At 45.8% G+C, this 13,431-nt stretch overlaps 1 protein-coding gene across 1 annotated transcript in view; it reads left to right on the top strand.

Moving 5' to 3' along the window:
* The window catches only part of uba1 (ubiquitin-like modifier activating enzyme 1), a 296,167-nt gene that overhangs the window by 147,118 nt on the left and 135,618 nt on the right, over positions 1-13,431 (top strand). The window contains exons 19-20 of the mRNA XM_048547326.2: positions 5,691-5,880; positions 11,418-11,506. Coding sequence (XP_048403283.1) covers positions 5,691-5,880; positions 11,418-11,506 — 279 coding nt within the window. The remainder of the gene's footprint in view (positions 1-5,690; positions 5,881-11,417; positions 11,507-13,431) is intronic.

Genomic DNA, 13,431 nt, shown 5'->3' with positions numbered 1-13,431 from the left:
TATCAGGGATGGCAGTGGAACAACAATGGCAGGTATTTCTGGATATAATGCAGAAGGTGTAGGATCAGTTCATTCCAAAGAGGAAGAAAGATCCTAAGGGGAGGCAGGGGTGGCCATGGCTGACGAGGGAAGTTAAGGACTGTATAAAGATAAAAAAGAAGTATAACATAGCAAAGATGAGCGGGAAGCCAGAGGACTGGGAAAGTTTTAAAGAGCAACAGAGGATAACTAAAAAGGCAATACGTGGAGAAAAAATTAGCTACGAAGGCACACTGGCCAAAAACATAAAGGAGGATAGTAAAAGCTTTCTCAGGTAAAGAAAAAAAATGGTTAAGACTAAAATTGGGCCCTTGAAGACAGAAACAGGTGAATTTATTATGGGGAACAAGGAAATGGCAGAAGAGTTGAATAGGTACTTTGGATCTGTCTTCACTAGGGAAGACGCAAGCAATCTCCCAGACATAATAGTGGCTGAAGGACCTGGGGTAATGGACGAACTGAAGGGAATTTATAATAGGCAGGAAATGGTGTTGGATAGATTGTTAGGTCTGAAGGCTGATAAGTCCCCGGGACCTGATGGTCTGCATCCCAGGGTACTTAAGGAGGTGGCTCTAGAAATCGTGGATGCATTGCTAATTATTTTCCAATGTTCTACAGATTCAGGATCAGTTCCTGCGGGTTGGAGAGTGGCTAATGTTGTCCCACTTTTCAAGAAAGTAGGGAGAGAGTAAACAGGAAATTATAGACCGGTTAGCCTGACATCAGTGGTGGGAAAGATGCTGGAATCAATTATAAAAGATGAAGTTACGAATCATTTGGATAGCAGTAAAAGGATAGGTCAGAGTCAGCATGGATTTACAAAGGGGAAATTGTGTTTGACTAATCTTCTGGATTTTTTTGAGGATGTAGCTATGAAGATGGACAAGGGAGAGTCAGTGGATGTAGTATACCTGGACTTTCAGAAAGCCTTTGATAAAGTCCCACATAGGAGATTAGTGAGCAAAATTAGGGCACATGGTATTAGAGGCAAAATACTGGCTTGGACTGAAAATTGGCTGGCTGACAGGAAGCAAAGAGTAATGATAAACGTGTCCCTTTCGGAATGGCAGGCAGTGACCAGTGGGGTTCCACAAGGTTCGGTGCTGGGACCGCAGCTGTTTACAATATACATTAATGATATACATGAAGGCATTAAAAGTAATATTAGCAAATTTGCTGATGACACAAAGCTGGGTGGCAGGGTGAAATGCGAGGAAGATGTTATGAGAATACAGGGTGACTTGGGCAGGCTAGGTGAGTGGATGGATGCATGGCAGATGCACTTTAATGGGGATAAATGTGTGGTTATCCACTTTGGTGGCAAGAACAGGAAGGCAGATTACTACCTAAATGGAGTCAAGTTAGGTAAAGGGGAAGTTCAACAAGATCTGGGTGTCCTTGTACATCAGTCAATGAAAGCAAGCATGCAGGTACAGCAGGTAGTGAAGAAAGCTAATGGCATGCTGGCCTTCATAACAAGAGGAATTGAGTATAGGAGCAAAGAGGTTCTTCTACAGCTGTACAGGGCCCTGGTGAGACCGCACCTGGAGAATTGTGTGCAGTTTTGAGGAAGGATATTCTGGCTTTGAGGGAGTGCAGCGTAGGTTCACGAGGTCAATTCCCAGAATGGCGGGACTATCATATGTTGAAAGATTGGAGCGACTGGGCCTGTATACGTTTGAGTTTAGGAGGATGAGGGGGGATCTGATTGAGACGTATAAGATAATTAAAGGATTGGACACTCTGGAGGCAGGAAGCATGTTTCCGTTGATGGGGGAGTCCAGAACCAGAGGGCACAGTTTAAAAATAAGGGGTAGGCCATTTAGAACAGAGTTGAGGAGAAACTTCTTCACCCAGAGAGTGTTGGATATATGGAATGCTCTGTCCCAGAAGGCAGTGGAGGCTAAGTCTCTGGATAGTTTCAAGAAAGAGATAGATAGAGCTCTTAAAGATGGTGGAATCAAGGGTTATGGGGATAAGGCAGGAAGAGGATATTGATTGTGGATGATCAGCCATGATCATAATGAATGGTGGTTCTGGCTCAAAGGGCTGTATGGTCTACTCCTGCCCTATTGTCTATTAGGCCACCCAAGACTTCACCATCCCTTATACCCTTTCCAGAGTGATAAAACCTACCTTTCCCTGCCCTTTCAGCATCCTGAAAAGATCCTTCCCCAGCACTACCCTGGCCTATTCCTCAATCCTCCCAATCACAGTTCCCTCTGGGGTGCCCTGAGCCAAAATGATCAGATTTGCCAAATGGCTAATACTTTATCACAACATGGAACCAATGCAAATTAGACATGAATTAACAGGCAAATTATACTTATTACAGAAAGAACAAACCTCACTTTTTAAAGACAGTGCAACAAAGATACCTCTCACACACCATAAGCATCCCCCTTCATCATGTTTGGCTTTATGTAGCTGCATAGTTCTACGTTAAACTGTTCCTTACTCACACAGGAGGGGTCAGGGGTCCCAACAGACAGTGGTTTGCACTTCTGTGTTTCACTGGGAGGGCTATCATCAGCAATGGGGTTAGTTAGCTCCGGTGGCTAGATGGCTGATTAGTGATGCCAACAGAGTGGGTTTGATTCCTGTGCCAGCTGAAGCCACCATGAAAGCCTACCCTCTCAATCTCACACGCCTGAGGTATGGTAACTGTCAGGTTAAATGCATCAACAGTCATCTGTCTCTAATAAAACAGCAGCTCTAACCTCTCTGGAGCTATGGTGACTTTATCATCAGCACACCCTTGGTCCCTCAAGTCATGACAGAGTTGGAGGTGTCATATTCCAGAGTCCTTCTTTCGGCCAACATTGAGCTGTTCACACAGCCACAGAAGATTCCAGTGGAACAGGAGTGGATCCTTTAAGTCCTGATATCAAAGAAATGCAAAGCCAACAGGGCTGGGATCAACCACCAGATGTCCCATTGCTCCCTCAACCTCGATCTTGAAAGTTCCAGATTCCACCAAGAGATGGTGTTGCCCTTTTGGCTGCAGGAACCAAAGTGAGGCACACAAACATGGTCAAAGTTCGGGTCACAACCGGTTGTAATGTTGATTGAGGGATAAAGATCAGCCTGAGCATGGGAGGGAAATACCCTGAGATAACAAGGTAGTAGAGCTGGATGAACACAGCAGACCAAGCAGGATCATAGGAGCAGGAAAGCTGACATTTCGGGCCTAGACTCTTCTTCAGAAATGACCTCTTCTCCTTTGAAGCACAGTGCAAGGATCTTCCACATCAATCTGGGTCTGGGGCCTTAGTTTAAGGTCTCATCCAAAAGATATCATTGCCAACAATGAAGCAATCCCTCGCAACTGTAGATGAGAGATAGAAGCCAGGTAAAGGATGCAGATACACGATCCATGCAATGTGGGCTTCATTTTATTCTACTGTGGCACTACCTCATCAATTGACTGCCCAAGAGGTGCCAATATCAGTGTGTGCACCCACAAGGGCACTTGAATATTGGAGCCCAGCCTGAAATTTCAGTAGGATCTCACTAGCAAGGGGAGTTGCCTATTGTACCATGTTTATAGAGATAGAACATGCTTACGATGTTTGTTAGCCATTTATTAATTCACATGTGTCCGTGTGAAATAAAAATATCTGAATTTAGGTTTTGGGGCTAACCAGGTGAAACCTCATTCTAGGTGGAAATCTACAGACGCTTTGCAATGATTGAATGTAAAATCTAATTGTAGCAGGGCGAAGATTTAACTTGGAAAATATACTCTCCACAGCCTTGGATTTTAGTTGTAATGCCCTTCCTGCAGTCCTGCGGGCTCAGAACCTTTGCAGATATCTCTTGGGATTCTGAAGTGGCTTGATGGGATAAATGCTGGGAGGATGCTTCCCTTCATGGGAGAACCCAGGCCCAGAGAGCAGCCAACTTAAGACTGAGATGAGGAGGGTTATGAATCTTTGAAATGCTTTGCCATAGAAATCTGTGTGGCAGAGTCCTTGCGTATATGTGAGGCTGAGACAGATAGATTCTTCATCAGGAGGGGAATCAAAGGTTACAGGGAAAGGACAGAAATGTGATCTTGAGGAATGTCAGATCAGATCCAATTGAATTGTGGAACAGGTTTGACGGATCAAAGGGCCTACTTCTGTTCCTGTGTCTTACAGTCTTCTTTATTCTTTCAAGGGATATTGGCATCATTTAAGGCCAGCAGTTGTTGCCCATCCCTAACTACCCTTGAAGTGAGTGACCAGCCAGACTATTTCAGAGGGCAGTTAAAAGTCGTCCACACTGCTGTGAGTCTGGAGTCACATGTAGGCCAGACCAATTAAAGACACATGCTTCTCTAAACGACATTGGGAACCAGAACAGTTTAAATGACAACTGACAATGTCATCTTTTGGTTTTTAATTCCAGATTTTATGAACTTGAATTTAAATTTCACTATCTGCCATGCAAAGCCAAGAACCTCCACATTACTAGTCTAGCGACAAGACCACCAGGCCATTACCTCCTCTTATAAAGTATTTTCCCCACGGGATCAATGTTAAAGGTAGAATAGGGTTCCTGAGGACAATTTTTCCAGAAAAGCTACTGTAAAAGTTGAAAAACCATCACATACGTGTGCAACACTGTGCATTCTTTGGTGATGAAAGCAGACTCGTAGCTTGTAGACGAGTCTCTAAATAAAGGTAAAAAAAAAACAGATGTAGCAGAAGTTTCTCAGGTATTCTAGCTGCAGAGATAAAGTACAATAGAGAGTATATAGCAGAGAGGTATTATTTTTTTGGGAAGTCCAGAGGAATTCCTCTGCCAGCAGAGGTGGAAAGGCAGAGAAATGTGAAACATTGAAAATGGTTGCAGCGGTAGGCCATTCAGCCCTTCGAACCTGCATGACCATTCAATACAATCATGGCTAATCAGTATCCCACTCCTTCCTTCTCTCCATATTCCTTGATTCCATCAGCCACAAGGGCCACACCCCACTCCCTCTGCAATATATCTAACAAACTGACCCTAACAGCTTCCTGTGGGAGAGAATTCCACAGGTTCACAACTCTCTACAGTTCTTTCTCATCTCAATGCTGAATGGCTTACCCCTTATTCTTAGATGATGAAAAAGAAGTTGACCTGAGTACCTAAGCAGTGACCTGTTTTGAAACAAAACACAATAATCTTTGACTGCAGAGCGCAGAGACAATGGCATTAACTTTAGCAGCACAATTCAGGGCCCTCACTTGCGATGTAATGACGCATGAGGCACAAGAATGGGAGTCTCACTTCAAATGAGGAGCTTTAAGATATAAAAACTTTTAAAGGGGAGACTTAGAGTGAGGACTCCCTGTCCCTGTATCTCATGCTTCCAATCTTGACTTTTCTGTTGCCATTTAAAGCCATAATATTCGTCTTTGTCTCATTTTATTCAGCCCAAAGGACTCAATGTGTGTTTTGACTAAGCCAGCTTTCTCTTTTCTTTTGTTCTGGCTATGAGTTTAGTGTTGGCTACATACCTGAAATTCCATATGCTGTAACCATAAGTGTGTACATGTGTAAACATATGCAAGAATGCATTTTTGACTGTTGAACCTCTATTTCAGTTACTTTCCCATGCTGGGATGACTTTTCATGGTACTGCATTGGTGCATTGACTGATTTTGTTTCTCTTGCATTAACAGCACACCCACATGGATTATATCATGGCAGCAGCTAACCTGTACGCACAGACTTATCGCATGCAGGGTTCTCAGGACAGAGCTGCAGTCCAGCAGATACTGCTATCTGTTGATGTTACTCCATTCACCCCAAAGTCAGGGGTCACCATCCACACTAATGACGCAGAGATGGAGGCAGCTGCCAGTTCTGCAGGTGGGTTTGTCCATAATATCTTCCTGTTGTCCTCTGTCACTAACCAGATGGTCACCGTTGCAAGTCCTGCTGTCTTGTGCATTGAGTAAGGGAGAAGTACAATGTATAAATGCATCATAAAAAGGTTCAATGGCACCAGGAATGGAAGTCCCACCAGCTGCCGGTCAGTCAGAGGTGGGAAGCTCTACATCACTCAGCAATGCCAATGAAACAGTGATAGGAATTGTTGGAAGTACACACACTGAGGAATCCAGGCCACAAACGAGAGATGATGGAGTGCGATCTAGTGAGGGGAGGAGCATCATTGAGCCATACACCACTTCAATCCAACTCATCTATGCCGAACAAATTTCCCAAACTAAACCAGTCCCGTTTGCCTGTGTGTAGCCTGTTTCCTTCGAAAACTTTGCTACTCCTGTATCTGCCCAAATGTCTTTTAAATGTTGTAATTGCACCTGCATTAACCACTTCCACATGCAGCTCGTTCCACACAGGAACCACTGTCTGTGTGAAAAAGAGTGAGTGCAGTTATGGCAAAATGGGGCCCTGATGTGGCCATTAATTTCCCACTTCAGTGGCTCAGTGGGCCAGTGGATGGGGGTTTGAGGAAGGGAGCTGTCCATGGGTCTCTCAGTTTCACAGGTGGGAAGATGGTAGGCCTTCTCCCCGCTTTCTCCTGCCTGTTTAACTGCTGCACCACCACCAAACGCACCACAGAGAAGTCTGTTAAATTCAACCCAGTGTCCCTGCACCTCCCTCGCCCCAGTGACCCTGCACCTCCCTCGCCCCAGTGACCCTGCACCTCCCTCGCCCCAGTGTCCCTGCACCTCCCTCGCCCCAGTGTCCCTGCACCTCCCTCGCCCCAGTGTCCCTGCACCTCCCTCGCCCCAGTGACCCTGCACCTCCCTCGCCCCAGTGTCCCTGCACCTCCCTCGCCCCAGTGACCCTGCACCTCCCTCGCCCCAGTGTCCCTGCACCTCCCTCGCCCCAGTGTCCCTGCACCTCCCTCGCCCCAGTGTCCCTGCACCTCCCTCGCCAAACTCTCTAAGAATTTTACCCACCTTAAGAAGAACACACCTCACTCTTCTAACTTCCTGAGAACGTCAGCCTATTCTACTCAGTCATTATAGGTAGGGAGATTCATAGCACAGAGTAGTGGTGAGTAAGGTAGACCGGGAGTGGCTACTGGAGGATAAATCTACAGCGAAACAGTGGGAGGTGTTCAAGCTTCCTGGGATAAGTACAGGGAAATTTGTTCTCTTTATGGTGAAATGTCGGAGCAAGAAGCTCACAGAATCCTAGGTGTATTCAGGAATATTCAGGACTGGATGAAAAAGAAAGACAGGTAACATGTACAAATGGAGCAAATGACAGAGGCCCCAAAGGAGTATATAAAGAGCAGGGGGATCTCAGGAAAGCAATTACCAGGGCAAAAAAGGCCCTGAAAAGTTGCTAGCATGCAACATTAGGAAAATTCCCAAGCAATTGTTGTGGCTTGGGCTCAATGGTTAGCACTTCTGCCTCAAAGTGCCAGGGACCTTGGTACAATTCTACCTTCAGGTGACTATCTGTGTGCAGTTTGCACATGCTCCCCATGTCTGTGTGCATTTCCCTTGGGTTGGCTCTGGTTTCCTCCCACAGTCCAAAGATGTGCAGGTTAGGTGGATTGGCCATGCTAAATTACACATGGTGTTCTGTGACATGCAGACTGGGTGGGCTAGCCATGGGAAATGTGGGGATACAGGGATAGGATTGGGAGCTGGGCCTGGGTGGGATGGCTCTTTAGAGGGATGGTATGGGCTGAAGGGCCTGCTTTCATACTGTAGGGATTCTATATTCTACAAGTAAATCAGAGGGAAGGAAAGAGTAGGAACAAAGGGGGCAATCTGTGTATGATGCTGGACGATATTGGTAGAGTGATAAATGAGTACCTCATCTCTGTCTAAACTTGGGATCAGGAGGATGCAAGTAGAGCATTTGAAAAGGTTGACCGTGCTGTTCCTGAGTAGATTAATAGAAGAAGCGAGGAGATATTGGAGGTTTCGGCAGAATGAAAAGTGGACAAATCCCTGGGTCCGGATGAATTGTATCCCGGGTTGCTGCGGGAGACAAGGGCGAAAATTATGGGGCCCTGACCCAATTTTTGACTCATCTTTGATCACGTGTCGTGCCAGAGGGTTGGAGTACAGCTCATATGGTTCCAATTTATGAGAATTGTAGTTGAGATAGACCAGGGAACTGTAGACCAATCAGGTTAATGTCAGTGGAAGGGAATCTATTGGAGAAAATTAAGGGGCAAAATTTGATAGTCAGCATGGCTTTGTCAGAGGGCGATTATTCCTAATAAATCTGGTAGAATTTTTTGAGAAGGTGACCAAGTGTTTGGATGAGGCCAGCTGATGTAATTTATATGGATTTCAGCAAAACCTTTGACAAGGTCCCACATGGGAAACTGATAAAAGAAATAAAAGCTCATAATTTGGCAAGATCCAAAATTAGTTTTGAGGCAGGAGACAGACAGAACGTGGTGGTAAAAGGCTGCTTGTGTGACTGGAGCCCGTTGTGAGTGGTGTGCCATAGGGCTCAGGGCTGTGTCCCATATTGTTTGTGATATTCATAAATGATTTAGATGAGACATGGGGGTTGATAAGTTAGTTTGTGGATGACACAAAAATTGGCCGAATGATTGACAGTGAGGAGGAAAGTGTTAGGTTACAGAAGGATATAAATGATTGGTCGTACAGGCAGATTAGTGGCAGATGGAATTTAACGCTGATAAATATGAGATGATGTACTCTGGAAGGAGGAGCAAGACAATGGAGTCCTGAATGAGTGGCAAAATATTAGAACGCTCAGGGGAACAGAGGGATCGTGGGGTGCTTGTCAACAGATCCCTGAAGGTGGCCGGGTGATCAACATTGTAGTCGGGTGGTCAAGAAAGCATAAGGGATGCTTGCTTTTGTCAGTCAAGGCATAACTTATAAGGCCTGAAAGGTTATGTTGGAGCTGTACAGAACTTTGGTTACACCACAGTTAGAGTACTGTGTGCAGTTCAAGTCACCACACAATAGGAAGGATTGCACTGGAGGGGGTGCAGAGGAGATTTTCTGGAATGATTCTGAGGTGGAGTATTTCAGCGACAAAGAGAGACTATAGCTCTTGGAACAAGCAAGGTTGGGGGGGATTTGATGGAAGTGTATAAGGTTATAAGGGACATGGTCAAGTTGAATAGAAAGCAGTTGTTCCACTTAGTTGAATGGTCAATGACAGGGGGAATAATTTTTAAGTGAAAGGTGGGAAGTTTAGGGGGGATTTGAGGAAAAACCTTTTAACCCAGCAGAGATCTGGAATGAGAACACCCTTGACCGCGTCTCCCGCATTTCCCGCGACACATCCCTCACACCCCGCCCCCGCCACAACCGCCCCAAGAGGATCCCCCTCATTCTCACACACTACCCTACCAACCTCCGGATACAACGCATTATCCTCCGACACTTCCGCCATTTACAATCCGACCCCACCACCCAAGACATTTTTCCATCCCCTCCCCTGTCTGCTTTCCGGAGAGACCACTCTCTCCGTGACTCCCTTGTTCGCTCCACACTGCCCTCCAACCCCACCACACCCGGCACCTTCCCCTGCAACCGCAGGAAATGCTACACTTGTCCCCACACCTCCTCCCTCACCCCCATCCCAGGCCCCAAGATGACATTCCACATTAAGCAGAGGTTCACCTGCACATCTGCCAATGTGGTATACTGCATCCACTGTACCCGGTGCCGCTTCCTCTACATTGGGGAAACCAAGCGGAGGCTTGGGGACCGCTTTGCAGAACACCTCCGCTCAGTTCGCAACAAACAACTGCACCTCCCAGTCGCAAACCATTTCCACTCCCCCTCCCATTCCTCAGACGACATGTCCATCATGGGCCTCCTGCACTGCCACAATGATGCCACCCGAAGGTTGCAGGAACAGCAACTCATATTCCGCCTGGGAACCCTGCAGCCATATGGTATCAATGTGGACTTCACCAGTTTCAAAATCTCCCCTTCCCCTACTGCATCCCTAAACCAGCCCAGTTCATCCCCTCCCCCCACTGCACCACACAACCAGCCCAGCTCTTCCCCCCCACCCACTGCATCCCAAAACCAGTCCAACCTGTCTCTGCCTCCCTAACCGGTTCTTCCTCTCACCCATCCCTTCCTCCCACCCCAAGCCGCACCCCCCGCTACCTACTAACCTCATCCCACCTCCTTGACCTGTCCGTCTTCCCTGGACTGACCTATCCCCTCCCTACCTCCCCACCTACACCCTCTCCACCTATCTTCTTTACTCTCCATCTTCGGTCCGCCTCCCCCTCTCTCCCTATTTATTCCAGTTCCCTCCCCCCGTCCCCCTCTCTGATGAAGGGTCTAGGCCCGAAACGTCAGCTTTTGTGCTCCTGAGATGCTGCTTGGCCTGCTGTGTTCATCCAGCCTCACATTTTATTATCTAGAGATCTGGAATGCACTGCCTGGGAGGGTTGTTGAGGTGAGAAAGCTCACAACCTTTAAAAAGTGCTTTTAGGAGTCAAATTCAAAGCTATGGGTCAAGTGCGGGAAAGTCGGACTAGTGTCAGTAATAGTGTATTTTCGGCAGTACTGACTTAATGAGCTGAAGGGTCTCTTTTGCAGTCTATGATTCTATGAAGAGTTGAGTACTGGAAATAAGCCCTTTTTCCTCAAAGTGCCCTACATATATTTTTCTTTTATTTTCTGCAGTAAATTTGATCTGAAGATTTAAATTTGCAAGCTTCTATCAAGCCCTTGTGATCTGGCCAATTGTATAAATAGTCGAGCAGACACACCCTGGTGATGGCCTTGGGAATCTAATTGCCCACCTTTCGTGTCAGCATGTTCACTCCAACTTCTGTGTCTGTTCGTGTGTTTTGCGTTTTCATTTTTAGGAAGAAAATGTTTGGAATAAATCTTTGTCATTTCAGAAACGTGGTTTGTCAAAATAAAGCTCAATTGTCCTGAATTTGCCAGCTGCAGTCCGACAATAATAATTGAAAGCTCTCTGTAACATTTCTCTGACACCTTCTTCCAAAAATAAGAAGGCATGCAATAAAAGAGCTGACTCAGACAGATTGCAGAGATCAAAAGATCTTGTTAAACCTTTGAATACACAAGAGCCCGATCATTTCTGACTGTTTTCATTCTGCTAATCTTATTTTGTACATGGAAACATTGCCTGTGGTGACACTTGAAGAATATGTTATATTTACTTTAGAGGGCTGCTGCCTCATTAGAACAAGAAACTGATGGTGGTTAAGGGTACTTAAGGGCTCTTTCTCAACCTCTCCCCTTGCCTGAGGCATAGTGACCCTCAGATTAAACCACCACCAGTCATCCCTCTCTATTGAGAGAGAAGCCTTATGATCTGGTGGGGCTATGGTGACTTGATGCTATTTACATATTTGGACCATGTTCTCATCACTTTTATACTGTACCATCAACTTTCTCTGAACTCACCTTCTCAATTGTTTTCCATTTCAGATGACGAACGATTGGTGGAATTGAAAAATCTCCTCTCTTCTCATAAGGATTTTACTGGATGTGAGATGCAACCTATTGACTTTGAGAAGGTATATTTGGTCTCACTAATTACAGATTCTTCAGAGAATTTTAAAAAGGAATTTTGTCATATTTCTCCACCTTCCTGTTTGGCTTTCCTGGCGGTTTCTTGCACTTCCTGTCAGCTACACCCTCAAATTGTGATTTCCTAGAGCATGCAGGCTCCTTCTTTTGCTGGTGAATAATGGAGCAATGCCCATCATCTACTCTATTATCTTCAATTTAATTATTTCCTTTCCACACATTCTGCTTTTCTTTGTTCACTTATGGAACGTGGGTGTCGCTGGCTGGGCCAGAATTTATTGGCCATCCCTTGATGCCATTGAGAAGTTGGCGGTGAGATGCCTTCTTGAACTGCTGCAATCCTTGTGCTTTAGCTAGACCCACAATGGGGAGGAAATCTTGGGGAGGAAATCTTGGGGAGGGAATTCCAGAATTTTGTTTCTGTGACGGTAAAGCATCAGCGGTATATTTCCAAGTCATGGTGGTGTCTTGACTTAGAGGAGAACTTGCAGGTAGCGGTGGTGTTCCCATGTGTCTGCTGCCCCTGTAGTTCTAGAAGTGACCATGAATTTGGAAGGTGCTGTCCGAGGATCTTCGGTGGATTTCTGAGTGCATCTTGTAAATAGTACACATTGCTGCTGCCGCTGGTGATGGAGGGAGTGGATGTTTGTGGATGTGGTGCAAGTCAAGCGGGCTGCTTTGTCACATCTTAGAGTCATGCAGCAAGGAAACAGGCCCTTCAGCCCAACTTTTCCATGCTGGCCAGGTTTCCCAAAATTGAATTAGTCCCATTTGCCCACATTTGGCCCATATCCCTCTAGACCTTTCCCATCTGTTTACCTACCCAAATGTCTTTTAAATATTGTGAGTGTACCACTTCTAGCATTTCTTCTAGCAGCTCATTCCATATCCTAGTGAAAAACTTACCCCTCAGGGGCCATTTAAATCGTTCCCATCTCACCTTGAACCTCTTCCCTCTAGTTTTTGACTCCCCTATCCTTGGAAAAAGACCTCGGGTAATCACATTAACTATGCCCCTCAGGATGTTATAAACCTCTAAGTGCTGGATGGTATCGACCTTTGTGAGTGTTGTTGGTGAGGAAATGGTGGCAATGATGTGGGAAGATCTGCTTTGCAAGATTAGCTTTCCTCTTTTGCAACTGCAGGAACATCATTGCTTTTCTTTCATACAGCCATGAAGTGTGGTACTTTACTCAGTAACTGTGTACTCAGTCATCAACTTTGTCACTCCCCATGTTGCCTCAGATGGGCAGCAAATTGTACAGAAACATCATAGAGCCGTAGGAATGTGCAGCATGGAAACAGACCCTTCGGTCTAACTCTTCCATGCCGACCAGATACCCTAAATAAATCTAGCACCATTTGCAGGCATTTGGCCCATATCCCTCTAAACCCTTTTTACTCATATACCCATCCAGATGCCTTTTAAATGTTGTAATCACACCAGCAACCACCACTTCCCCTGGCATCTCATTCCAAACACGCACCATCCTGTGCATGAAAAAGTTACCCCTCACCTTAAACCTATGCCCTCTAGTTTTGGACTTACCCACCTCAGAGAAAAAACCTTGCCTATTTACCCTACCCATGCCCCTCATGCTTTTATAAACCTCGATAAGGTCCCCCCCAGCCTCTGACGGTCTAGGGAAAATGGCCCCAGTCTATTCAGCCTTTCCCTATATCTCAAACCCTCCAACCCTGGCAACATTCCTGCAAAGCTTTTCTGAAACATTTCTAGTTTCACAACATCCTTCCTATAGTAGGGAGTCCAATACTGCACAAATAATCCAAAAGTGGCCTGACCAATGTCCTGCTCTGCTGCAATGTGACCTCCCAACTCCTATGGTCAATCCATTAACCTATACAAGCATACCAAATGCCTTCTTTGCACTCCCACTCCTCTGTTGAGTTG

This window comes from Stegostoma tigrinum, chromosome 11, assembly GCF_030684315.1.
Source record: "Stegostoma tigrinum isolate sSteTig4 chromosome 11, sSteTig4.hap1, whole genome shotgun sequence".
Taxonomy (NCBI): domain Eukaryota; kingdom Metazoa; phylum Chordata; class Chondrichthyes; order Orectolobiformes; family Stegostomatidae; genus Stegostoma; species Stegostoma tigrinum.
The sequence above is the reverse complement of the archived record's forward strand: the minus strand, read 5'-3'. Positions and strand labels throughout refer to the sequence as shown.